Source organism: Agelaius phoeniceus, chromosome 24 (assembly GCF_051311805.1).
Source record: "Agelaius phoeniceus isolate bAgePho1 chromosome 24, bAgePho1.hap1, whole genome shotgun sequence".
In the NCBI taxonomy this organism is placed as follows: domain Eukaryota; kingdom Metazoa; phylum Chordata; class Aves; order Passeriformes; family Icteridae; genus Agelaius; species Agelaius phoeniceus.
This window is the reverse complement of record NC_135288.1, coordinates 665935-693315: the sequence shown is the minus strand read 5'-3', so window position 1 is coordinate 693315 and position 27381 is coordinate 665935. Positions and strand designations below refer to the sequence as shown.

Here is a 27381-nt window from a genome sequence, read left to right as displayed (position 1 = left end):
GTAGCTCTGGGATCTCCCAGTCAGAGGATGAAGCCTCTGAAGCTGCTGCCTTTCCTCTGGATCCCCAGGTGTGACAGGACCTGCAGTGCCACAGGGCGAGCCATAGGGCACTAGGCAGTGAACTAGCAGACACAAGTCCTCTTCAGAAGCTCCTCAGGCTGGGGACCAAGGCTCTGTGCTGCTTAGTGCCATGAAAAGACCCAGGCAGAGCTACCCACCTCCTACTGTCTGTCACCCATGTGGTGGCCCTGGGGGGAATGGAGATGTGGGTAAAGCAAAACAAACATGACTTCAGCCAGCAGTGCTGGACCCTTGGCAGGAGGATGCTGTCTGTGTCTGCCCACGGATGGAGCTGACAGGCTGTGGGGAAATCCTGCACTGTGGCCCAGGCAGGACAGCTGGGAGGTAGCAGGAATGGGGGGCCACTGCCACCAATCTTTCAGCTAGAGTATCTGAATTAAGGAAATGGCAGCAAAAATAAACGACCTCCATGAAAATCTGGCTTCACAGTACAATGCCTCTATACAACCCCAGCCCAAAGCTATAGCATGGGGCAGGGGCAGGGACAGCCCCAGGGACACCCAAAGCACTGGGCACAGATGGTGACCAGCAAAGGGAGTTCCTTTCTTTGTGCAGGGATCACACCAGATCTCTCCCACCTAAGCCTGAACTGCACTGTGGAGGCTGCTTGAGAGGCATCTGCTCAGAGGCAAAGCATTGGCACTGCCAGCAAGGATTCTACCCCAGCCTCCCTGAGACACCAGCACCCTAATGCAGCTCCTGGTGACAGCAAACAGATCCCAGAGCAAATTTCCTACTCAGAAAGGGCCTGGAGGTGAAGGACCAGCAGGGAGGGAAAGGAGTGAGATGTACTTTCCAGATTAGTGATGCAATGGCCCATGGAGGAAGAACCATGGTCCAGACCAGTGTTCAGAGGAGCCATTAAAACATCCAGCTGGAAAAATATATGAAAAGTTGAGGGTGTTCAAGACAGTTTCCACACAGGTATGTGGTCATCCTGTTGGTAATCGGGCCAAAATTTGGCAAAAGCACAGGGTAAGTGCACAGTGGAGTTACCCCACGCCTGACTAAGGTCCTGTAGGACTCAGCAGCATGGCCAAGAGGTGGCTCTGATGTTGGGTAGTATACAGCATTTAATGTTGTGAGCCTTTTTGGTTTTCTTTTACTTTTTTGGCATCCAGTATTATAATTTTGTTTTATTCTTTGTTATATTTATTTACTCTTTTTAAAATTTACTTACTCTTTAATTTATTATATATTATTTAATTTATTATATAGATTATTCATTATATTATTATTTATTGTTAATAAACATCACCAATAAGATGGAGAACTCAGATGTAGTAGTGTTCAAGAGCTGCTGGTGAAGGACTGCTGGACATCTGCTGTAGAGAGCCCTGAGACTCAGCCCCAGCCCCTGTGGTCACCTTGCAGTCACAGCTGACAGTCCAAATGGGGTGGGGCTCTGGATTTGTCAATGTCCAGTACAGGATACTGCACCTTAGCTGGCCAAGGAAGTCCCTGGTGTGCTGAGAATGAGGCTCCTGTAGGCTCAATCCTTTTGTCTGCTTTGGGAGTGCAAGGATCTGCCCAGCACAGCCTGCCCAGGTGGATTCATCCTCACCCAAGTCACCTCAGGGATGCAATGGATTCCACCTGCACTCCTGGCAGGGACCAAGGGCCTGGGCACAGGGACACCCAGAAGGATAATCTTGGGCAGTCTGCAAGCAGCAGGTGGTCTGACTGTGGGGAGGAATTGCCTGGGGAGGGGTTAAGGACAGATGTGAACAATGGAAAACAGCCCTGTCTCCCTGAAAATCCCAAAAACATTCTCCCTTGCAGGAGAGCAGAGGAAGCCCTGAATGTGTGTCAGGCTCCTCCAGGATGCCACAATCTGGCAGCAGGGCTGGGATGAGATGACAGCTGATTAGTGACAGGACAGCAGTAACAGCCAAGGGCAGCCATGAGGAGGACAGCATCTGCCTCACCCAGGCAGAGGCAGAGGAAGGTCCCTGGCTGCAGACCAGAGGCAGGCAAACCCTCGGAGCGATCGCTTTTAACAGGGGCGCGTTAACAGCATCGCCACAGGACCTGGAGGATTTACCATCACCAGCAATTTTGCAGCCAAGGATGTTTTTTCCTCAAAGCTGGGCTGCTTTGAGAGCTGAATGAATTGACAGGTCTGATGGCCCGTATTTATGCAGGAGATCACATCACGTTAGTTCCACAATCCCCTCTGACCTTGTACCTCTCAATCTCTTACATTCCCAGGATACTCATCATTGCAACAACTAACTGCTAAAATTAGACTTGAGTTAACAATTTAATATATTTACATGTATGATAAAGTCTGATAGAAATCTGATCATTGGTATTATTATGAATTCACTGTTCTGATCACTCCTGCTCAAGCAGTGCGGGGACTGAAAGTCTCAAGCAACAGATCAATGAAAATTATTAGAGACCTGGGAAGATTTCTGTGGGAGGTGGAATTGAAAAGATTAGGACCATTTAGTTCAGAGAGAGGATAAAAAGAATGGACATGAAAAATCAACACAGCAGCAACAGCCAGGTAGGCACCCCAATTTTGCACGTTTTGTGCCTGCAGAAAGCCCCACTGTGCCTTGCAGTTGGTCCTGTGGGTATTTATGGGATTGTTTCTGTTCACTAAATGAATGAGCAAAATCCTTCCAGCCAGGTCACCCTGACATCTGAAACTTACTATTTCCAGAAAGCTAAAGTCAGGAAAACCTGGGCATGGAAATGCAAGTGAAGGGAGAGTGTGGAAAGGATCCAGCTGGTGGAGATGGCAGGCTCACGTGGGGGTCACCATGCCACCATCCCTCCTGGACATGCCACAGGGCTGTGAGTCTGCACTCCCATTCCTGTATGATGCAATCCACAGGGGAGGCTCCCCTGCCCCTTGTTCCCAGTGCTCACAGAAATTCCTTGGAGTCCAGGTGGTTGGGAGCTTCCTGGTCATTTGGGGCTGTTCCCCCTGATGCTCACCCAGTGCAGTGAGGAATGAGACACTTAGCATGTCCCAGCTCTTGAGTCCCTTCAGAGTTCAGGACCTGGTGACAGCCTGGTCCTTACCAGGGGACATGGAGGGTTAAATGGCATTTTCAAAACAGCTGTATCCCTCTGCCAGTCTATCAGGCTGGCATTTTCCCAACAGACATGGTCTGTTTGCCTCATCAGCACTGACTTGGGGCTGAGATGTCCATTCCCTACTCATCCCCTGACCCCTGCCCCAGTGACACATGGTGACCCATCCCACTGGGGTCCCCCTCTGCCAACAGTCACCTCATACTTACCCCATGTGAGGGATAAGTCATCCAGCCCCAGTCTCCCAGGATTGTTGACGTGTCTAGCAAGTTCACTGGAAAATACAGGAGCAAAAGCTGTGTTAGAAAGCTTTGTCCCCATCCCTAAGGAACAGAGCCACCATGAAGAAGCCCTCTTCACTTGCCATTTCCTTGAAAATGCCCCCCATCCATCAATCTTTCTTCAGGGACTGCCTGGCTGGATATGAGGCAGGTATGGAGTTTGGGGATGGCAATAAGGGATGCTCCCCAGAGCTGGTGGTTCAGGATAGAGTTGAGTCCTGGCCCCAGCACTGAGAGCAGCGTGACCTTTGAGGGGGGAGGAAGCTGCAAAGAGCAGGTTGGAGGGAATGCAAAGCAAGGAAGGTTGTGGAAACAAACTCCCAGCATCAGGTTGTCTACCAGTCCCACCGTGGGCCAAGACTGATGCAACTGGAGCATCATTTCTCAGCTGGACACTTCTCCTCTGGAAGCCCTTTAGGCTCAGCTCCCTCTCAGCATCACTGGTTTGAAGTCTGCACTCCAGCAGCTGCTGTAATTGCACGCTGCAGTGCCCAGCTCCAGCACAAAGAGACTCCCCATGGTCCTGGCTGACACCCCACTGGAGAAGTCCATCAAAGCCAACCCCTCCAAATCCCTGCCATCACCAGGAGCCCAACTTAAAGAGGAGACAGAGGCAAACTGCAGGAAGAGGGGAGCAGATTGCATGGTAGGAGAGGTGAGGATGCCTTCCAATGTGCTCAGAAGCTTCCTGTGGAAACCTGTGCAGTGGCAGCAGTGGAGGAAAGCAGAATGCCATGGAACTGCTGCCTCTGAGCCATCTGAGCCCCATGCTCAGATCCCACAGCATCAAGCAGAGGAGAGCCTTGCCTTGCCTGATAAGCTCGAGGTGCTCAGCACGTGGGGAAGGAGCCCCAGCCCCAGCTCCATGGTGCAGACCCAGAGGGATGGAGGCTTGGGGGAGGCTGCCAGCAAGGTGCCTTGACCCTTGGTGCAGTGGGCACCAGGACCCTGATGCCTCAACACCCCCCCAAGAGCACCAGACTCCCACAGGGACCCCCAGTGCCTCCAGCTTTCCCCACTCCCTTTATTCTGAAGCCACCCAGTGAGGTCAATGCCGCAGGAAGCTTCATCCTTGCTGGCTGCCTTTCCTCACCCTTGAGGAGCACCAAACTGGACCTGGAGGCACCTTGTCACAGCATCCCTCTGCAGCAACAGGGCTGGGCTGGTCCCTGGGCTCAGGAGGGATGGTGGTCTTGTTGCCAGGACCAGCTTGTCACAGCAGGGACAGGGCATATCAGGACAGTGGCTCCAGTCCCTGCAGAGCCTGGGCTCAGCATGAGGCTGCTCTCTGTAGCCTGAGGAACGGGTGCCACTTTCATTTACTATTACCAGGCAGGGAAGGAGAGGGGAGGAGAGAGGAGCAGAGACGTGAGCTGGCTGTGAAACACCCAGACGTCATGCTCCTGACAGAGCAGATTAGGAGCTTTTGAGGCATTTATTAATGTTAGCAGAACAATTTGAAAGAATTTCCAGGGTTTCTTGTGTGGTTCCATTGGCCCAACAGCAGGCCAAGCCCCTCCACTCCCTGCGCAGCACTGCTCCCACTGCTAAAGAGGCCCCTTGCCCTCAGCACAGAGTAATTACCTCAGAGATCTCAAATCCATTTTTATTTGTTATTGTTAATCTGAAGATTTTCTGCCTATTTTCCCTGGGTAATTCACCCAGCAGGAGCCCAGGCTTGGGAGTTTCCCTGTTGGCAGTGCAGGACCACAGTCCTGGTGACCCTCAGCAGGCAGGTTGCAGGGAGGAGACAGCTTTTGCAGACCCTCTCTCCCCCCCACTGTGGTCTCTGCACCCTCTTTCCCACGCTGGGATGCTCAGCAATGGATGTGGCTGCCTCCCACTGCTCTGCAAGCAGGATGAGGAGCCTGCATGAACTGGGGTCCAGCGGGATCATCGCATTATGAGGAACAATGCTGAGAGCATATAGTGGGGTGTACCCCAGACTTGTCTGCCAACAGTGTGTGGGACCTGGAGCCAGCTTGCTACACCCCATCCCACCACCCTGACCATGTGGTCATCACCCAGTCTCACAGAGATGTTGTCATGACCTGAAGGAGTCTTCTCCTTCCAGTTGCTTTGGTTCCCAGACAACCTATGTCAGCTTGCATCCCACCCATCGTCAGATTCCCCTTTGCAGGAAGAGGGATAAGTTTCTTCTACTCCCTCACTTCAGCCAAGTGCACAGAGCCCTGCATTTTAAGCCCACATAGCAAACTGCACAAACACAAAGGCACTGTGTGTCCTAGAGCTCCTGTTAACTCATGAATAGCACACCCCCTGTGGATACCAGTGTCCATCCAGCAGCACTGTGACATGCTCCTATATGGGGACACCAACACTCTCCCAAAACCCGGCTGGTTACAGCCCAGGTTACAGCCCAGCTCCAAGGGAAGCTGCCACCCCTGCTGTGGCCAGTGCCTGCTCAGCCCCGTGCAGTGAGCTCCTGGCCGCGCTGCCTCTCGGGGGTGATGCTCAGCGCCCGCCTTCGAAGCCGCAGAGTGAGCAAGACCACCACAAAGGACCCCTTTCAGCTCAAACATTTTTTCAGAAAATGTGCTGGTTTGGGAGACCTCTCTCCTACAGCTGGGCAATTCTCTTTGATGCTATGGACTGTCTGCACGTATCAGTCTCAAACCGTGAGCTCCATTTTGTTTTCCTCAGCACCATTTTGTCATTTCCCTATTCTGTGCCTTGGCCTTGCCTCGGCGTATTGAGCCAAAACACCAGGAGGTGTCAGGGGAAATTCTCGCCCTGGTGGAAAAGCTGTCAAGTCTGATTGCCCATTCAAATGTAAGCACCTAGGAGAGAGCAGGTCGTTTCCCAGCACAACTGGGGTCTGCAGACAGAGCCTCACGTAGGGCAGACCCTCATGCTGCATAAAGTTGCATCGTGCAATGGTGCATGAGTAGTGGACATTGCAGCCTCATAGATACAGACTAGGCAGGAGTCAAAGTGTGCAAGTCAGTATATGATGTATGTATATATTGTATTTATACCTATATCTCTACTGTTGGATCTATATCTGTATCCATTTCCATACCCATATCAACCAAATTCTATATCCTGCTTGGGATAAGTGAGGGACCTGAGACTGGAACTAGTATCCAGAGGATGTGAGTTTTACTTGGGACCATATATCTCGTGCCATATATCTGTATCTATATCTATTTATATCTATATCTATATCTGTATCTGTATCTGTATCTATATCTGTATCTATAACATATGTATATCTCTATATTATCTATATATTTATATCCATATCTATATTTATATGTGTATCATATATATCTATATCACGTATAAAGAGTGAGTGCTTAGATACCCTTCCCAACATTTTCACTGCTGGCCACAGCTCCTGCAGGGATGTATTGCATCCCTACAAACAGATGTGGGAGCACATCAGAATCTCACATCCAAGCATCCTGGGCTCAGGAATGGGCTTGTGGTATCTAGGGGAGCTTGTGCATCCTCAGCCCACCCCGTGTTCATGGTGGGGTGGTAGAACAAGTCTGTTGTGACACACAGTGGATGTGTGACACACATAGTGGATGTGCTGAGTCCCAGCCTCTGGAAAAACAGTGAGGGAGCAAAGAGGGCTCTGAGCACCCTCACTAATTGTTAACCCACTGTGGTCCTCCCTCTAATTACTCCACCATCTCCCTCTTAGGCAGGGGCTTTGTAGCGCAGGCGTGGGGAGGAAGGGTCACTGGGAGCAGCCCTGTTCCCTTGGGCTTCAGTTCCTCTCCATCACAACTTCAAAGGCCTCCCAAGATTCACAGCAAGGCTCCCCCCCCCCCGCCCCCCATGCAACAATGCCTTTTGCATCGATAATTAAACTCTTACCAGCACAGCTTGGCTGCTCCCCACTACCCAAAGACCAGCAGGCTCAGCTCCACAACTCCAAGCAGGTCTGCACAGCCCACAGCAGCCCCACAGCCCCAGCGCCTCTTCATGGGGGAATGACACAGGGAGGGTTATCCGCATGGGAAGAGAGGCAGCAAAAGGCTTCCTGAGAGGAGGGGAACAACAGCCAGTGGCAATCATTTCTTGTAATCTGGGGCAAAACTTGGAAGAGGCAGGTGGGGCCAGGGTGGGTCAGCTGTTTGTGTCCCGCCATTTAATGCAGAGGCCAGCTGAATAGGCAGCTGTGACCTTTCCAAATCAGGAGGCAAAGCTGAGACACAAAGTCAAGTCTTACTGGCCTTGGAATATGGCAAGAGGACAGGAGGAGAAGCTTTGCTTTCAGCCTCCTGATCCCTGGGACAGTATTTATCTTTAAGGAATGAAAAATAGCCATTTATTCCCCAAGACATGAGGCCAACGGGTAGGGCTCAGAGGGAGGAGCAGCCTGCCTGGAGGGCAGGTCAGCTCCCCCCTTTCGGGAGCTGTGTGCAGGGATGTTCCCCACAGATCCAGGTCAGCAGTGGGTTGCTGCTCTGCCAGACCAGCAGCCAGATTCAGGCAGGATTTTTCCTGCAGCTGCTCATCCACAAGGCTGCACATAGTAAGGACACAGTGGGGATGGGGCTACCCTCGGCACCCACCGGCCTCGGCTGCCCAGAGAAGGAGTTTAGAAAAGCAGTGCGGGTAGGTCCAGGAAATATGAAATCTGGCAGGAATTTTGGATTTCCACACTTCTGGAAATGCCAGAATCAAGCTGGAAAACAAAACAAAACAAAACAAAAAAAGGAAAAGAAAAAAAAAAACAGAGAAGAAAAATACCAAACAAACCAAAGGAAAAAAAGCAAAACAAAACAAAAAAAAACACACCAAAAACCAACCCACCAAGCTAAAAAGAAACATTTTCAAATGAAAGCAGTACTGCTTTTTGGCTGTGCCCTAATTCCCATTTCAGGATTTCTTCTCAGACCTCCAGATTTTTGCTGTGAACTTTCTGCATTTAATTTTATATCATTTTGTAATGCATCAGGAGCGGCAATGCCCATAAGGACTGCCCAGAGGGTCACCCCTTTTCAATATACCCAGAGCAGGAGATACTTTGATGTAGGAAGAAAGCTTGTTTGTTCAATCAGTGCTAACAAAAAGCCTCAGTTCAGGTTTTAAAAATAAAATTATCAACCTGATCCTTCCAGCCCCTGCATGATATCATGTAAGATAATGTGCAGTGCAAGAGCACCTTACCTACCCATGGTAGGACTGAGGTGTTGTGAAATAATGCAAAAAATGAAACAAAACAAAACACCCTGAATAAAGTATTTCTAAGGCTAAAACCCTTGAAATTATAGGGCAGGTTTTTTCTTCCCAGAAAAAAAAAAAGCACATCAAAAGCTGAACAACAAAAAGATGTTCCCTCTCAAAACTACAGGTGAGAAAATAGAGATGTAAAATGGTCATGTATCCTCCTCGCTTAGAGACTCCCAATGCCTGTGTGCAGGGGGACAGACAGGGAGAACTGGGCATGCTGGTGTAGGAGACCCAAATTAAACACACTACCCACCACTGGGCAGGGTGTTACAGTACAGGTGTGCATCCCCAGTACAGGTGTGCATCCCCAGTACAGGTGTGCATCCCCAGTACAGGTGTGCAGCCATCCCCAGTACAGGTGTGCATCCCCAGTACAGGTGTGCAGCCATCCCCAGTACAGGTGTGCAGCCCCAGTACAGGTGTGCATCCCCAGTACAGGTGTGCAGCCTGGCACTGTGGCACTCATTGGTTCCAGTGCAAGCTGAAACTGGAAATGTCAGGATGCCCTGGGCTGTCCCAGGGCTCGAGGATGAGTGCGCGGGGCTGGACAGGGCTCCGAGTGAGGGTGACCCCACACTTCTGTGTCCCTGGTCCCGGAGTCAGGCTCTAGGGGTGACTGAGCTTGTTGTAATTCAGGGCAGAAGCCAGAGGAGGAGGTGGGAAGGCCCTGGGGATAGGGGTGTGAGAAAGGTCAGGGATTCAAGAAATTCCATGGAAACAACAAAAGTGAGCAGGGGAAGAAGCAAGACTGCAGTGAGGCTGGGGATGGAGCACTGGGGTCCCTGTGGCCCTGGAGGAGGCACAACTGGTGCCCTCAGGTCTGGATTTGGCCATCTGGGAGTCACACATGTCTTTTCTTCCACAACGTCCCCAGCCTGAGGGACAGCACAACGACATGGCCCTGTCCATCAGCAGAGAGGAGCCCATGCCTGGCACAGCCACTCCTTGATATCTCATCTGGCTAAAGCCCTGTGAGAACAGATCTATTCAACTCCCACACCACCAAAGAGTGGCTCCTGGCATCCTTGACCAAAGCCAGAAGCTTGAGGAACAGGTAATGGACCTGCACCCAATTGGGGACTTCCCTCTGAGCTGCAGTTCAGGTACAGGGACAGCCTAAACACCTCATGGTACCAGTAATGCAATATTGTGACAGCCTTTAAAAATTACACAGGAGTTTTCTAACACAAGATAAATGTCTTCTGCTTGCAGTCAGCAACACCTCTGTCGTACAGATTCCAAGAAAGGGGAGCTGTGTCCAGAGGGGTTTGTCCCAGTGTCCTCACACTAGTCCTGACTCCTTCTTCTCTTTTCTCACATCTGTTTGGTATAATAAAATAGACACAAATGCATTTTCAGCTTTAGTCACTAAGTTTTCCAACCTCTGCTACATTGTTTGGACATTGAAGCTCATGCCACGTATGCTGCTAACACTGTCCTAAGTCCTTTTCCCAGACTATCTCACTCCCCACACGTAAGCTGCGTGCCCCCTCAGTTATCTCCTGTCTGTTTGGGATCTGGAAGATTTCTTATGCCATACTGCCACTTCTTCCCATGCCACCCACTTTGACTCAGGCAAACCTGGCACTGGAGATCTGTGCCTGTATCAGAGCCAGGGCAAACCTTGCAGCACCCTGAAAATGCCATTCTGCCCTTCCCACCGGTCCCTGTGTCCCTGCAGTCCTGGTAAAGCTTTGAGTGTTATCCTCTCTGGAATCCTCACTAAGGAAACGTGGGTTTTACAAATGTGCTCGCTTATCTGGATTATCTGGAGGGGCTTTGCATGGCAGTTTTTCAGGCTGTCATATGCTTTTTCCCTAATTTCTCTGAGGACATTTTTGCTCTCGCACCAGTTGGCCACCCTAAACTGTGCTGAGCTGTTTGTACCCCAATGACATTTTAAAAGCAAGATAATTTCTTTTAAAGGCTTTTGCCTTTGCTCTCTTAAAAATAGCTTTCTAAAATGGAACATTTTCACAGACAAAAATACCAATACTAACTGCCTTTGAGGGGACAGGCTGAATATCTCATACCACTGGTAATTAAATATCACAAAAGTCTTTAATAATTGCATGGAAGGTGCATAACACAGAAGGTATTTCATCCAAGGAAAGACCCTGGAACTTGCGGCATCATTGATGCTGGGATGGAGCTGGGATGGATTCATCTATCCAGCTGCAGCCAGCACTGTTGTCACTCACTGGTGTGGTTAATGTGGTTAAAATTTAAATTAAAAATAAGCATTTTAAATATGAGAAACTGGACACAGAGCAGAAGATACCATAGGCACAACTATGATAACCAAGGCTGGAGGTAAAGAAAAATCACAGAAGGGAACCTGCAGAGCTCAATCTGTTCATGCCCACAAGGGCTGCGAGGTGCACAGGTTGAGTTTACCACTTTCACCGCCGAAAAAGATGGGCTCTTTAATCCTGCAGGAAAAGCCTAACAAGAACAAATGGCTGGAAGGTGAAGCCAGGGAAATTTGTATCAGGGAAAGAGGGGCCTGATTTTTAAAGGCTGGGGCTGACGAGCCCTTGGAAGGGATTATTAAAAGCAGCACTGCCTTTGCCGATTGTTTTTAGATAAACAGTGAATAGTTTTCTGGCCACTATCCCTGGGCCAAATACACTTCATTAGGCTTTATTGGTGTGCCTGGATCTGATCCATTAAGGAGTTACATACTTAGGCTTTATTGGTGTGCCTGGATCTGATCCATCAAGGAGTTCCATCCTTTACACAGCTGTTTATGACACAGAGTATCCCGCACCAACATGGGTTTTGTTTCGTTTTGAAGGTAATACAAGTGCATTATCTAACCACTGCCTTTGGGACTGGTAAGGCTGAAGGGGTTAATCGCCTCTGTGACAGAGGAATCATTTTGAGTGTTGGCCAGGCAAACAGGCTGGGTTAGAAGAATGAACTATCAAAAACTGTCAGGGTATGAATAGAGTTATCATATGAATGGATGTGCCCCTGGAGATAAAGGCAGCACCGAAGACTGCCAGTGAGGCCAGCAGGGACAGGCAGAACACAGGACCCGAGCAGAACAAAGAGCGGAGGTGGCGGGATGTCTCCAGAAAACCAGTGCTCCCTAAGCCCTGCCGCCGGCACCCAGCACTGACCTGGGATGTGTGGGATGAGCTTCCACCCTTCCTGAGCATCTTTGGGGCTGGGGTTTGCTGCTGGCTTGTTGAGGGTTTTTTTGAGTAAAATATTTTGCTAACCACTTTTCAGCAATCAAAAAAATAAGGAATTTTTTCCTCCCCGAAGCAATTCATCAGGTTTTCAGCTGTACTTAAATTTGGCTTCATCAGATGCATTTCCACCATCACCAAAATGGGTGCTCATTTATTGTCACTGGAAACAACCCCTTGCAATTTCAGGAAACGAGAATTCAAGGAGAATGAAAAACCTGCCAAAGTAGGTGTGTTTTGTACACAGGTGTGTTATTTTTCTGCAAATTTTGGAGGTTGATTTTCCAGAAGTTTTATAAGCTATTAATACAAGAGGGATGGAAATGAAGATGGCACCAGAAACATATCCCCGTAAGCCTACCTAAAATTATGCAAATATTTGCTTTATATCAGCATTTTCGGAGCAATCAAAAAATTAAACACCCCCAGATTTTTTTTTCACTAATATAGCCTAAACCAGCTCCCTGTTTTAAACCAATGTTTCTCCATCCCCCATCATCAAAAGTCCATAAGCTTAAACACTCTTGTTTCCTTTCCTCAGAGACCAGACACAGACCCCCACAACCTTTTTAAAACGGAAAAGGCGATTTCCTCTCCCTTTCAATGTCTTGCTTTTCCCGCAGCCTCGACTTCGGCATTGCTGCAGAGAAGTAGGAAAGAAGCATTGAATAAACATGCAGATTAGTTTTTACCTTTTTTTCTGTTTGAGCAGAGGGGCAATTAATGAGATTACAATGAGAGATTAGCGGGGGAGACCCCCATGAACCCTTCCTGTGGCCCCCGTTTCTGCGGCGCAGCAAGCGGCTGGGCTTTCCCAAGGATTCTGGTGCTTTCCCGCACCCCATCCCTGTTGAGTGGAGGAACAAAACCCCATCACTGTGGTACAAGGAAAAGATGAGCATCCTCTCCTCGGCTCAGCATCCTCCCCTGCACGTCACCCCATCCCCATCACCTGCTGTTTGGCTCAGCTAGCCCTATGTGCCCCAAAAAGCTGGGGGAAATGTCCCCAAATCCCTCTCCCCTGCTTCACCAGGTCCCCACATGGAGCTCTCCAAGCTCACCCACGGGCCATGGGGTCCATGTTGTGATGGGGAGGAAAGTCACCCGTCTCCTGGATGGAGGGCAGAGCTGATCTGGGGGCACCACCTGGGAGGGAGTAGACCCCCAGCAGCAGCATTTGAAGTGCCATTTTTTCACAGAAAATACAATTTTGTTACCCCCCACCCAAGTTCCAAATGTGGTGATTTCTGCTTGTCTGATTTTCTTTCAATTTAATGAAGATATTTTGTATTTTATTATTTAACTTCAATTTGTGCTATAATATAAAATACCTGCTTTAATATTTTCACCTATGCAACTCCATCTGCAATAGTGCAAATATTTTTAGTCTCTCATACTTCATATTATTGAAATATCTTATATTGAAATATTATATATATTGTAAATAATTTTTCTACCTCCCTGCTCTAAAGCAATTTAACAATTTCAGACAATTCTTTTTTCAGTACTCCAAATAAAAATCTTCCACATCCTGCAAATTTTTACCCCTCTTTAAAAAAAATCTGAGTTTTGGCTTTCAATGCATTTTGCAATGGCTGCCGTGCTGAAATGGGGGATTTCCCATGGAATAGCGATTCCCTTTTCCTCTTATTTCTCAGACATGCCTGCACACAAGACTGAAAGGAATAAAAAATATAAGCTTAAAACTTTTTGGAACAAATATTTCAGGGAAGAGAAAGGCACTGGGAGCTCTTGGCAAGAAAAAAAAACTAGGGTTGAAGCTGGTTTTTTAAACAGGTTAATACATGTTTTTATACACCAACTGCCTCCCAATACATGCATGCAGAGTGTAGCACACCGTGGCCTGAAATTTGCTTTGTGGTTGTAATTTTCTACCTTGTAGTTCCCAAACCAGCACTGGGTTTGCTCGGCAGCACAGCCAGAAATGCAGGGCACGGAGAGGCTGTGGGAGCAGGAAGAGATGATGGGCAGCCAGGCTACACCCTCACACCGTGCCCGTAGCCTCCACACACTCTGGGATGGGCAGCCAAGCCTGGCATAACTGGAGGGTGGCATGCACCAAGGTTGGGCTCTACTCTGCAGCATCTCCCACATTTCCAGTCCCATCCCATGCCAGGGTGCTCAACAACCGCCACCACAGCCGATCTAGTGCGGACGCTGCTCCCAGCCCTTCCCAGCACTGGCGCACTGGGGACTGGCAGAGCCCACAGCCACATCCCAGCTCCACTGCTTATGTTGCAGACCTGGCTGGCACTGAGTGCCCCATGCCAGGGCACAGCAGAGCCCCAGGATCCGCGCGGCCATGAGCATCATTGTGGTGGTGGATGGAGCACCAGTCGATTTCTGCAGGCTCCCACACCTTTTCTTGATGCCATTCAGTGCCTCCTGTCTGGTCTAATTGAGATCCAGACTGCTTGGTCTGCCCCAGAGCCCAGCATATGCCCAGCCCTGTGCAACCTCCTGACCAAGGCTGTGATTGAGGATAGCTTTCTTTTCCAACAAATCTTGTGGGAAAGCCAGGTCTGTCCCAGCTGGCGACAGGCAGACAGCAGTGCAGGGCCTGGCTGTCCATGCAGACACCATAAAGCCCAACTCAGCATCCAGCGATCTCCTCCGTAGAGTACAGCAAGGAGACCCTTGCCTCACTTGTCAGTGCCCAGCATGTGCCAAGTCCAGGCAGGGCTGTTTGGCTTTGCGGGGCTGCAGCACTGAGAGCCTGGCGCTGCACAGGCAGCATCCTGCACCACTCCCTGCCTGGGGCATGGGGCAAAGGGCAGCTGCTGCATCCCAGAGCAAAAACCAAGCAAGGGCTAGGAGAGTCGGGGTGCTGGGGCCCCATTCTGCACCGTCACAGCCCATCCCCAGTAGTGAGACCCCAATGCATCCTCCTGTGTGGGCAGCAAAGCAGATGGGAAAAGGAGCAGGAAGAAGGCCAGGAAGTAGGCATTTGGCAGAAAACAGAGGTAGGACCAGCATATAGCTGGAAATTGGGGAAAAAGCGAGGAAAATGCTAGTAGGTGTTGGATGATGGCAGTAAGCACAAGGACCCAACCCAGCAGGGTTCTTCAAAGTGCACGAGGCACAGGGGTGGCAGCCCTTGGGCCCCAGTGTGCTGGAAGGATGGCAGAGATGCAGGGGCAGGAGAAGGGAGAGATCTCCATGGGGCAGGGACACCGGCCCCAGGGCTCACTGCAGAGCCTGTGCCGTGCTGGCCGTGGTTCTCAAGCACAGCAGAAGGGAGGAAGGATGCTGCTGCCGGTGCCAAGGACATGCTCGGGAGCGGGAACAGCAGATCCCTGGCGATGAAGATCAGCAGACCTGGGAAGCAGCCGTGCCGCCGCTGCCAGCACAGAGGGAGACAGGCGAGCGGGTGGGTGGCAGGAGCAGCACTGCCGAAACCCAGGGGGGCCTGGAATACTGGAGCAGGGACACGGACGAGGGCCGGGGATGAGGGCAGCCGGCAGCTGGGTAGAGTGGCTGGCTGGGGAGAGCAGGCCTGACGTGGCTGACACCAAGATGTCGGGAGAGGATCCTCAGCAGCGTCCCTGCTTCCTACTTCAGAAGTTTCCAGCCCTTTCTCTCACGAGAAGTTTCCCACCTGAATGCTCTTTCCAGCTCCCCTCATCCTCCACACACCTTCCTGTGCCCACCCACTCGCTCCATCACAGCCCATGCTGCTCAGCCAACGCGCCCGGCCCCGCGCTGCTGCCAGCTCCAGTGATGGGGATCGCCATGGCTGAGCTGGTGCCGGTGTCCCTGTCCTCTCTGCAGCCACCCCTGCATGCTGCAGCAGAGCCTGGGCAGAGGAGGGAGGCAGAGCTGCCGGCATTGCTGCAGAGTCGGGTTCTCCTGACCAGCTCCGAAGTTTTGCCTCTGGTGCAAAAGCTCCAGGATTAGCAAACTCAGGCAGGCAGGAACCTGGAGCTGCACTCCCCTGGGAGCACAGAGAAGCAAAGCTCGGCAGGGCTGAGCCCATGTGGGTGCATCCAAACAGCCACAGCGATCCCGCGAGTGCCCCTAACGCTGCCCCGTCACGCCAGGGCCACCCCGGTTCCTACCTTCGCTGCTGGTGGCCGAGAGGCAGGCAGCCAAGGTTATGACGATGGAGAGCGAGGATGTCAGATCCTCCTGTGCCCATGCCATGGTCCGGCGGGGGCCACCAGCGCAGGGCCACCTCGGTTGTCCCAGCACCTCTGCGAGCGAGCTACCTCTGCCCAGAGCTCCGGCAGTGGCCGGTAATGCAAAGGCACTTTGCGCACATTGCTCGCAGCCACACGGGCGGGCGGCAGGGAGGGAGCAGCCTGCCCGTCACCGCTCGCAAGCCAATGGGCTGGGTGGGCTCTGCAGCGAGCCCCCCTCTCCGCGCCACACGCGCTCGCTGTGCCCAGAGCCAGCGCCTGGCCTCGGGCTCCCGCTCCCCGCTGTCCCGCACCCCCCGCCCTCGGGGAGCTCCGACAGCCCCCGCTGCACCTTGTGCCCCCCATCCCGCTCCGCTCTCCTCACCGGCCGCGGCCAGAGACAAACTTGCAGCGCTGAGGGGAGCCCTGCACTCGGCCGGGGCCAGGTGTGAAGGGGATGGGGTTACACGTCCCTCCCGGTGTGCAAGGAGAGGAAAACCCCTTGTAACTGCTGCCCTTGCTTGTCTGTAGGAGACAGGTAGGACACCCCCATCCCGATGCTTTCCGTGCCACATCATTCTGGGACAGACACTCTGCTCACAATTGACCTGTGGCAGTGGGAGCAGGGGACAGCACACGGGGCTCACAACGCAGTGTTTACTGTCACCCGACGGAGGGTCAACCCTCTCCAAAGCAGTTTGGGAAGACACAGCAATTGTGCCAAGGCAGAAAGGCTGGGTACTGGGCAAGGGTGTCCTGGGACAGGCTCCTGGGATTACCTAGGAAACACAAAGCATCCTTCCCACAGCCTCTGCATCCCTCTTGCTTGGAACCACCAGAATTGCCGAGCCAGGTGAGTACCTTGCTCAGCATTAAACACTCGACATCTGTCAACAGACCCCCTACAGCCACTACTGCTTCCCCATCTAAATGCTGAACAATCATTAATATCTGCCCGTGGTAACCACAGATGCTGACTCCCATCTACGCCACGTGCAGTGACTTATTTGCTCCTTCATGCACTCGTGGCCAGTGCATTGTGACTGCAGCTCTACCCTGCCCCAGGAACTACCCGTGGGCAAGGCACACAGGGCAGGATAGGCATCTCTTCTGTTGTCTGTCAGGCCATCCCTTGGAAATGGAGATGTGCTCAGTGGGGACAGGGAGCTGTTGCACACCCTCCATTCCACTCTGTGTACCCTGTATGTTCCCTGGAGATGCTAGACCCCATGCTGGGGCACCCCATGGTGCTAGCAGCAGCTTTCTGCCTGGAGGAGTGAGAAGAGCTCCCTGCCCGCCTCCCAGCGTGTAGTGGTAACAATTTCTCATTCAGAATGGATGAGGGCTGTTACCTGCAGGGACGTGTCTGCACCACTCATCACCAGGACCTGGGAACAGCACAGAACCTCAGGTCCCTCCAGGTTGTGTACCCTGCCTGCCTGGGAAGCAGTCAGTGCAGAGACAGTGCTGGAGAGATCCTGTCATCAGCAGTATCACAGGATGGGCTCGCAGAGTGGCTCAGGCAGGGACACAGCAGTGCCTCAGGACACCAGACACTCCCAGGGCAGCCGGCAGAGGCCGAGCGGGGCTGTCAGGTGACAGGTACAGCTACACAGGGGACTTTGCAGTGGACCTTGGAGCAAAGGTCAGGGCTGATGGCCTCCAAAATCACAGCAAGCCACCAGGAAATCCCTCATGATGCCACAGTAGTTGCATTGCACCCCTGCAGCTGGTGGGAAAGCAAATTTTCTGCCAGCTATCACATTGCTACTCTGACCCAGACATTTCCATTTGCTGAAAGGGCTTGTCACAGCTCAGTGCTGGATCATTCAGCTCTCTGTCCCACAGTGCCCAAGCAGAGCCAGGCATTCCAGAGGGATGATATTCACACTGCCACCATCTGCCTGGCTCTTTTGAAACCCCCTTGCAGAGTTACGTCCAACTCTGGTGCTCATCTGGAGAAGAGAAGGCTCTGGGGAGTCCTTTTAGCCCCTTCCAGGGCCTAAAGGGGCTCCAGAAAATGGACTTTGGACAAGGGATGGAGTGATAAGGGGAAATGGCTTCACACTTATACAGGGCAGGGATGGATGGGATGTTGGGAAGAAAATCCTCCCTGTGAGGGTGGTGAGGCCCTGGCGCAGGGTGCCCAGAGAAGCTGTGGCTGTCCCATCCCTGGGAGTGTTCAAGGCCAGGCTGGGTAGGGCTTGGAGAAACATGGTCTGTTGGATATGGGGTGGAATGAGATGGTCTTTAAGGTCCCTTCCAACACAAACAATTCTATGATTCTGTGATCTCAGTCCCAAACTCTGGAAAAAGCTCTGGGGAGGAGAAGCCAGCTTTGGCCTTCCAGCACTGAGTGATTCCACTCCCAGTGCCATGCCCCTAACCCTGCAGACCTTCAGCACATCCCAGCTACCCACATAGGCTCTCTAGTCCCCTGGTGCCCTCCCAGCCCCATGTGTGACAGGACTGTGGGTCCTCTGGGTCTTGCAAAGGGGCCAAGAGCCAGCAGCCATTGCATGTCCCCCCAGGTTTGGGTTTGCTGTGCTCCAGGACTGCAGAGAAGCTGTGCTGGCTGTTATACACTGTAAAGCAGCTTTGCAGGAGCCAAGACACAGCCACACCAGAAATGCCCTGAAATCCCTGCCAGGGAATGGGAGGCCTCTCAGAAACATTGTCAGCTCTGGGGAGAGGGGATGGGTGTAATGGGATGCCTGCAAGCAGAGGTGGGTGCAGCAGGGAGTGGCATCAGTGTGAACTCTGTACCACAACACAGTGCACACACACTGGGCACAGAAGGGCTGTAGGGGTAGGGGCAGACATTCTGCTTTCCCTGGACACTTGGTTTCATGGTCAGGATGTGCCTTGAGTGTGTAATCAATGCATGTGCATCGAGGCTGGGCACTGTCAGGGGTGCTGGAGCTGGTACAGGATCAAATATTTTTGGGATGCTCCTGGCTGGGAATGCAGACCCCTTCCACACCAGGATGTGTGCAGCCACAAGGGGTGGTCACAAGGCATCCCAGGAACCCCAAAGAGAGCAGGAAACAGAAGCATGGAGGGCATCACACCAGGATCCCTGTCCCTCTCCCCACCTGCAGCTCTCCCCAGGCTCCCATTCAGCTATCTCTGGCCTGAGCCCAGCTGCCTCCCCCTTCTTGCTGAGTGCTGCTGCCTCCTCTCCTTGATGAGTCTCTTGCCACGTCCCTCAGCCATGGTCCTGCACCTGGCTGTCACTGAGATGGGGAGGATATTTATAGATGCAGCAGAGAGAGGAGAGTGCAGCTCAGACAGACAGATCAGCAAAGGAGGGAAGCAAGCCTGGGTTTACCCCCTGTTAGCAGCACCCAGCTCACTGTGCATTTACCAGGGAGGCCACAGCCTCCTTGTTAACTCGGTAGCTCTAACTGAGTGGTTGTTGCCCTTTGCATCCAGCTTTGCACCCAGGGATTACCCATTGCAGCCCTGAAAGAGCAAATCTGTGCCTGGACAGAGGAGAGCAGCCCTGTCTCTGGTGTTCCAGCACTTCTCCAGCACGTCCAGGCACTTCTGCTCTCCTGTAGCATCTGCAGGGCCACGTGCCTTAGGGTCAAGGCTGGTGGAGGCACTACTGGCAGTCATCAAGGGAATGGGACCATCCCCACACCCATGTCACTCTGTGCTGGGACACCAGCAGAGCCAGGACTCTCTGCTCCAACCCCTGTGGAGAAGGAGATGCTTAGCACAGGGACAGAGCCATGGTGCAGGTCTCCATAACCCCTGACACCTCTTCATCCATCTGTCCCCCGCTGTACATCCCTTTCTGAGGAGGAGGAGACAGGATGGGACATGGTGCCCTCGCCCAAACCCAGTGCTCTTCCCGCTCATCAGGTGTCTGCAGAAGGACAAGGATGAGCTGTGTATGTCCCTGAGCAGTAACAACACTGCACAGAGGTCCAGGATCTTCCCAGAAAAGCACTGATCATTGTCGGTAGGGGGACAGGACTCCTGGGGGACTTTCTCCACCCAAATAGCCTTAAAGTATGTTCCACATCTTGACCAGGCAACAGCCCTGAATCCAAGGAGCTTTAAAACTTGAGGTTTAAGAAGTCAGATTCCTACTGCCTTCCCCCCCTATCCTGAGCCCTCCATTCTGGCTCTACAGCAGAGCCCCAGAGGTCACAGGACAGAAGGGGGGTGCTGGACCCATGCAGGTGGGACATACCCCTCTACACTTCTGGTGGCTGTGGCATCCCCCAGTAAAGTTTACATTTGATGCCCCAGCCTGAGCTGTCAGCAGGAATTCTCAGGGAGCTCCAGTGTGCCCCATGTAAGGATGCCAATGGACAGCCCTTTAAATGGGCACCTGCTGCATAAACATGCTGACAAGTTCTCTACATGCATATAACAATTCACCTGAAGCAATCTGGGTGTTAAATCACTGTAATTCCTTGTGCTGTGTCAGGGCTGGGACAGATTGCTCAGCTGCAAGGCTGAGGATCACAGAGACCATGTCTCACCTCCTCCCTGCCTCCTGGGCAGACTCTGGCTTTTTTCCCTTTCCAGTGCCTTGGGGTTGTACTTTTCCTAATGTGCCAAGATCCCTTTTCAGCCAGGCGCCTTCCCTGCTTGCCCAGTCCTCCCTGGGGTTCACGAGTACTCCCATCATTGCCTGGCCTCCTACCCAGGGAAGCAGCCATTCAGCCAGGACCTTTCATGAGATGCCATGGCTGAAGATCGCCTCCAGTCCTTCAGCACAGCCAGGTGGAGGGTGCTGCTCCCTCCTCATTATCACAAGCAGGTGCCCAGGTTGTTCCATTAATGCCAGCAGAGAGGGCCAGCCCTTGGCATCACTCGTGATGAGGTACGACTGTGGGAACCACTGGCCAGCTGAGCAATCAGCACACAATTAATTCAGGTCAAGGCTGGGGAGGCTGGGCATGCCTCTCCTTGTCATTATCAGAAATGCTGGGCATTAATATCCTTTATATTAAAAAAAAAATAATCTCATCATAATTTTTCCTCATTGAAAGAGACAGTTTGGAACTGGAATTGAGACAAACACAAGCCAGGAGAACCAGCTGCAGAAGGGGAGAGTTTAAGAAAGGTCTTTTGGTAATATCCATCGTTCCCTTATCAGTGAGGATATTAAATGTATTGAAATGCTAAGCAGCTCTTTAAGGGCTGTCTCTGATTTTCATTAAACAAGCAGAGGATGAGCAGGAGGGAAGGTGATGCAGCACTGTTCTCTCTAAGAAATTCTGATTGCTGGATATTAACAGCATTAGTCCTTTTATCCAAGAGCGCCAGGGTTGCACTTGCCTTCTTGCCTATTCTGTGTCTTGCTGAAGTGGAGGTAAGTCTCTGCTGTCTAACATGGGCACACAGTGGCTTTGGAGCTGTTAGGGACTGGGGCTGTACAGAGATGCACAGCAAGAGTCTCCCAGGGATCATGAGTTGGGTCCCTGTATATCCCAGCCCCACCATGTTCCTACTGCCCAAAAGGAAATGTTAGCTCATGCCTTGGCAGGGCAGTCTGGTCTTGAGAGGAGATGGGGATGAGCAGTCAGAAGTTTAAACCAAGTGAAATCACCCCAACAGCCCCAGGCCCAAGGTGGAAGCATCACTGAGGGATGGTGAGGGAATGGGCTACACCCTTGAAATATTTCTGGCATTGAGTCCTGGTGATCCCCAGACATCTCCAAGCATGGAGAAAAATGCTCCTGTGTCATGCTTGAAGGGAGGCCTGGGGAACACACAGTGCTGTAATGACTCCAGAGACCATCCCTCAGCTTCCCAAATGGGGACATTGCCATGGGAATGTTGGAGGGAACCACCACAGCACGCAGTGCTACACCATGGGTCAGCAGCAGGGCTGGGGCCACACAGGGCCACAGCAGAGGGGCTGGGGTGCTTTGCAGAGCAGAGCCTGTCTGCAACGCTGGCATGGCATGCTGAGCACTTGCAGGAGCTCCAGCCAAAACTGCAACTCTGACACCCAGGCAGGGCTGCGACAGCCTCTGATGCTTTGCTGGCTGAAGAAGCAGAGGTGCAACACAATCAAGTCCAACCACTTCAAAGACACATCACAAAACAAAGGCCATGAATTAGGTGCTAAAATGGCACAAGTGCCACAAGTACACCTCAGCACTCTTAATATCTTTTCTTTCCCTTCCAGTTTCTAACCTTGGCATGCCCCTGGCTCTGCTCTGAGTGGTCATAGAGGCCAAAGGCTCTGCTGCTATAACCACAGGCCTCCAGGAGCTGGGGCTTGACAGCACCTGAAAATAACAAGGCTGCCCATGGCATTTGTGAGAGATAGCAGCTGTGGAGGAAGGCAGGCAACCCCCATCCAGTGTACATGCATTTGGAAAAGAAAGGGACACAGGGACAGCCCCAGAGCTCCCTAGAGAAGAGCTGATACAAACAAACAGAAATTAGCTGGAGCTAATAAAACAGGGGCTGCCACAAGCCCAGGCATGTGTTTAACCCCAGTCTCCAGAGCCCAGCAGCTCCGATATTGCCAAAGGGAATGGCTTTGTGGGCTAAGCAGGTGGTTTGAAATGCTCAGGCTTTGGGAAAATACAGGGTCCCTGCAGGACAGCTGGAATCTGCAACCCAGCTCACTATGCTTCCCACACAGGACCCTGGCATCACCCTGCTCTGGGCCATCCCTCTTGCGCCTTTCGACTCAGCTTGTGCGTCTTTCCTCCCAATTTATTCCACACTTATCTTCACTCCCTTCTGTCCTTGCTCTTTCTTTTCTTGTGCACGGTTTGTTCTGTCCTGTCTCTGAGGCTTTATCCCACATGGGCAGATGAACAGCTTTGTGCCTGCCAGATGGCTGTGGCACCTCCGTCCCCATCCCCTGCCACCCATCACTGCCTCCTCTGTTCACAGACCTGGTCACTGCTTCCAGAGAATCCCAGAATAGTTTGGGTTGGGAGGGACCTTAATGCTCATCTTGTTCCAATCCCCTGCCATGGGCAGGGAAACCTTCCCCTAGACTGAGTTGCTCAGAGGTTGCTTTGCTCCCAGCTCAAGCACCATCAGGCTTCTCCAGCAGCAATGAGACAAGTGTTCTCCAAGGCACCCAAAACTCCTGATATTTGTGCCATGGGATACAAATCCTCCACAGAATCAAATGGGGCACTCCCATAGTTGCTTCTTCTTCTGGTTTCTTGACCAAAATTTTTCATACACTGTCATGAGATAGAAAGAAAAGCAGGACAACAGCACCAGTCACCTTTAGAGTCCTGCAGCCCTGCATTGGAAGTACATTACAGCAAGAGTCACCCTCTGGCATTCCCAGTCCCTGCAATCCCAAGCTAAGGATCTCTGTTTGGCCCCACATCACTGGTGCTAAGGGGCAAAGACACAACAGAGGCAGAAAATACCTCCAGCCCTATCTCAGGTGACCCTTGTACAGCCAAGAGAATGCTCTGATGCTGTTGAAACTGTCAGCTTCACTTCAAGCACATTGTTTCTGCTGGAAGTGGAAATTTCAAAGAGACTTAATTACAGAGCTGGGCAGACCCAGACATAATCCTTTTGAAAGCTGACAATGAGATGCTGTCCAAAAATAATTTTGATGCTACAAAAATATCCAAACAAAGCTGCATTTAAAATGGGATGAGTAATGGGGAAACAATAGCAAAACATATGGGAGCACCCACAGCAACTTCAGAGCCCAAGCAGGATTTCCCTGTGCAGAGGGAGGTACTGGTCAGGCAGGAGCTGCTCCTACAGAGTGGTACCCAGGTCCTACTTACCTGGACTGTGCTTTTCCAGAGCTCTGTCTGTGCTGTCTGCCACTTCAGGGAATTTGGGAAGAGGCCAACAGCATGCAAAGGTGGGGCTGGCAATGGTAAAGGACAGTCCAAAACCACAATTTTCCCCTCTGGTTTTGGTTACACATCCTGGGATCCCCAGCTGCAGCTTCAGGTTTAATCTTTGCTCTGTCCAATGACAAAGTTCAGCTGTAGCAGGGACCATGCCACCACCTGGGCCTATTTATTACCTAGCATAAGTCTCTGTGTATGCAGTGTGAAGCCAGCCTCCTGCCCAGTAGCATTTCTTCATGTGGGATGTTGGATGCAGGAATACTTAGGAAGAACTAGAGCTATGCACCAAGCCCTGGCTATTGCAGAGTTATAAATAACCGGGTTACCTTGGGTAACCTTTCAGAATTGCAGCCTAATTTCTTCAAACATCCACCCCTCCACCTCATGTCACTGAGATTTAACTCCCTGTGGGGTGTGAGGGGTCAGTGAAAAGCCCTTCATCAGTTCAAGAAGAAGATGAAAAAACAAATTGAAATTTCATAAAGAAAGTGTATTCAATTAATGCTGTCTCAGGAAATAATTAACAGATTCACTTGGAAATTGTCCAGAATATAACCTGTGTTTTAACAGAAGGTGGAAAAGGGTAAGGGAAGACACATGTAGTTCACACTGTTAGGACTCAAGTCTGGGACTCAGATGTGGACAAAGCCCAGCCTTCAGCCTGGAGCTGAGCTTTTGCTGCCCCACAGAAGCACCATGTATGACCAGAGGCAGGGGAGAAGCCACAGTCTCCTCTGGAACCTTGCCTGCCCAGGCCAGCAGGAGGCTGTTTGCTGCTCCCAAAGATCAGTGCAAGCAGTCCCAGCTGCACAGAGGAGCCAGGAGCTGCTGAGCAGTCACAGAAGCCGAGGCTGGCAGCATCTGGCACCACCAGCTGCCACCCCACAGCCTCCTCACTGCCAAACCTGCCACCACAGCTCCAGCATTAGAGACCAGCTCTGCCCCTGGAGACACTTCAAGAGCTCGACCAAACTGTGTTGTATACAGCAGTGTTGTATTGCTGCCTGCTCAGCTGAAGGCAGTGGGAGCAGCAGCCAAGTCAGAAGCAAGGGGTCACACTGCCAGATTCTGGCAGCACTTTTCCCATGCCATGTTTTCAAACATTGTGAGATTTTCCTAGCCTGCAGCATGGGGGAAGTTTATTTCTCCCCTCGTTTGGGGAATTTGGGCTAAATTGAAGTCAAGTGACTTCAGATGAGAATGTCATCAAACTCCAGATATTGCAAGGCCTGAGATGAAATGCCCAGGAATAAGAAGGACAGACACTCCTCAGTCATCTTCCTCTTGCTCTGACTGACAGCAAGCTGTCTCTAATTTTTAAATATATACATTTTTTCCCATTCTGTCTTTGGAAACAGTCTCTCCATAAGGCAAAATGAACAGAGCTCCAGAGTTGATTTAGTCACTCCAGCTTTCCCCATGGCTGTTCTCCTCTCCAGTACCCCATCCCAAGGACACTGCAGCAAAGCTCCTCACTCACTGCCAGCAACCCTGACACAGGCCCCATTGTGCTGTGTGAGGTCCCATGGGGCACCAGGCACTGGCAAAAGCCACCCAAGGCTTCGGTCTGCTTACAAGGCAAGACTGTCTCCCTCTTAGGCACCTCAGTCCACCAAGGCAGCACCCCTAGGTCCATGCCTTCTTTCTAAGCTCTCATTGAAAATATTTCTCAACAGCATAGTAATTCTCCTTCCCAACAGTGTGTCTGGGGTCTTGAGGTGCCCTAATTTAGCAATAGGCTCCCTTTGAAGGCAGCTCTGCTGTCAGTTGCACTTCTGACCGTGTCATGCCCTGAGGGTCACTCATCCCAATCTAGCCACCGAAAGCTTTGCAGTAGACTCCATGCCCCGTGTTTCTGTCATCTGGATATGCAGGAGGACATTCCCTAACACATTTAATTCCTTTGGTCCTCCAGTTACAGCACTCAGGTGCTGATGTTAGCAGAAATAGGTTTTTATCTGGTCAGTGGCACACTCAGGTGATGTTCACACATAGCAGAGACAAGTCTCTTCACCACTCTCAGAGTAGCTCCTTCTGTAGAGATACTTTCTGTTTTGCTCTCAAATATCTGTATTCAAAGTAAAGCTAGTTGCCTTGACCTGGATATTTAGAGTCCGTTTGCCTTCTGCAGCAGCTCTTTCCCTCACTGCGTTGAAGAACTCATCTGAGCTAATAGCATGGGCAATTTCGTCTTTATCCTCCCCGTGCATCTGCTGGTGCTCACAGGCTCTTGCATTTGCTGCCTCTCCCAGCTGCGGGTGCTTTGCTTTGGGTGCTTATCAGAGCCCATGCAGCATTCAGGGGCTGTGCTGGCTTCATCCCTGCTCTCAGATCTGCTCTCATCTCCGCCACGGGTCACTCTGGTGGTGTCAAGTGTTTTCAGCGGTTTATGAAGGTTCCACACTGCTCACCCTTCAAAGGTGTCACTCTGGACAGGGTGACTTCTGCCTGGAAAATTCTAATTGCTGTGCCCCAGCTTTAGCTGTGCAACCACACCTTGCTCACTGCCTCTGCCTCCCTCTCAGTTGCCTGTTCTCCAGCCACACATCAGTCACCAGCTCTTCTGAGATTTCCCTTTCTTTCAGTCCTCTTTGATTAAAGCATGTCTTTTATATGTTTCATTTTTTCCCATGGTGTTCCCACATGCCTCGGGTTTCTGTGCCGCACTCCTGTAATTAGCTTCCTCAGCCTCAGTCAGCCGAATGCTACCAGAGAAATCAAATGCTTCAGAACCAGCCAGTGTCAAAAATAAGGCCTTGACACCTTTGTTTTTACCACAACCTACTACTTCCAGTAGCTGTGAGAAAGCTGCTTGAAGCTCTCTTCCCATGCCAGGGAACTCCAGCATCCTCCCATGGACCCCAGGACACAGAGAAGCAGGTCAGGAGAGCAAACACGGCAGGCATACTGACCAGCAAACTCACCTGTGCTGAGGGGCACAAGAGTCACACCTTCCTCTGCCCAAGAGGATTCAACCCCCACTTTTAGCCTCTCCAGACTGTGCTCCAGCCCTTCACAGATGGTGCATGGCTGGACCCCTTGGGCAGATGTGAGCCTTGAACACAGAGCCTCGTGCAGCAGCTCATCCTTCTGCAGGGCTTGGAGAGACAGATTTTGTCCCAACAAGGTCCCTGGAGGGTCAGATGTGGAAACCAAACGCAGAAGACCACTCTGGAGTTAGGATCACACCTTAGAAAGAGTAGAATTTTTGGCTTCTCTGCTTTCCCAAGCTCCAGAAGACACCAGCCCATCTTGGCATTATTGCAGGTGCCTTGAACTGGGAAGGTGGGTTGCACCAATCAAGCTGGTTTTGTGGGGCCAAAATCCCATTCAAAATGTTGCCTCCAGAGCTGAGGCATACGAGAGTGAACTGTACCATACTCTAACCAGCCAAGTAAAAACCTTATCTCCCTGCTTGACTGGGAAGCTCAGTCTTGCACAGCAGACCATCCATAACATGATCAATGTTGAAGATTTCCAGACCATATTTTTCCTCTACCCACAAGAAAAGGCTGCTGTCCCAGAAGTTATTAAATAAAATGACTGAAGAGGAGAGAAGGGTACAGAGAGGACAGAACCGCCTTTACAGAGCAGATAGAGA

At 51.4% G+C, this 27381-nt stretch overlaps 1 protein-coding gene across 1 annotated transcript in view; it reads right to left on the bottom strand.

Annotated features, from left to right (window-relative positions):
- EPHA8 (EPH receptor A8) overlaps positions 1-27381 on the bottom strand; it is a 137305-nt gene that overhangs the window by 42045 nt on the left and 67879 nt on the right. Inside the window, 1 exon segment of the mRNA XM_077190422.1 lies at positions 3339-3403. Within this exon segment, the coding sequence (XP_077046537.1) occupies positions 3339-3403 (65 nt within the window).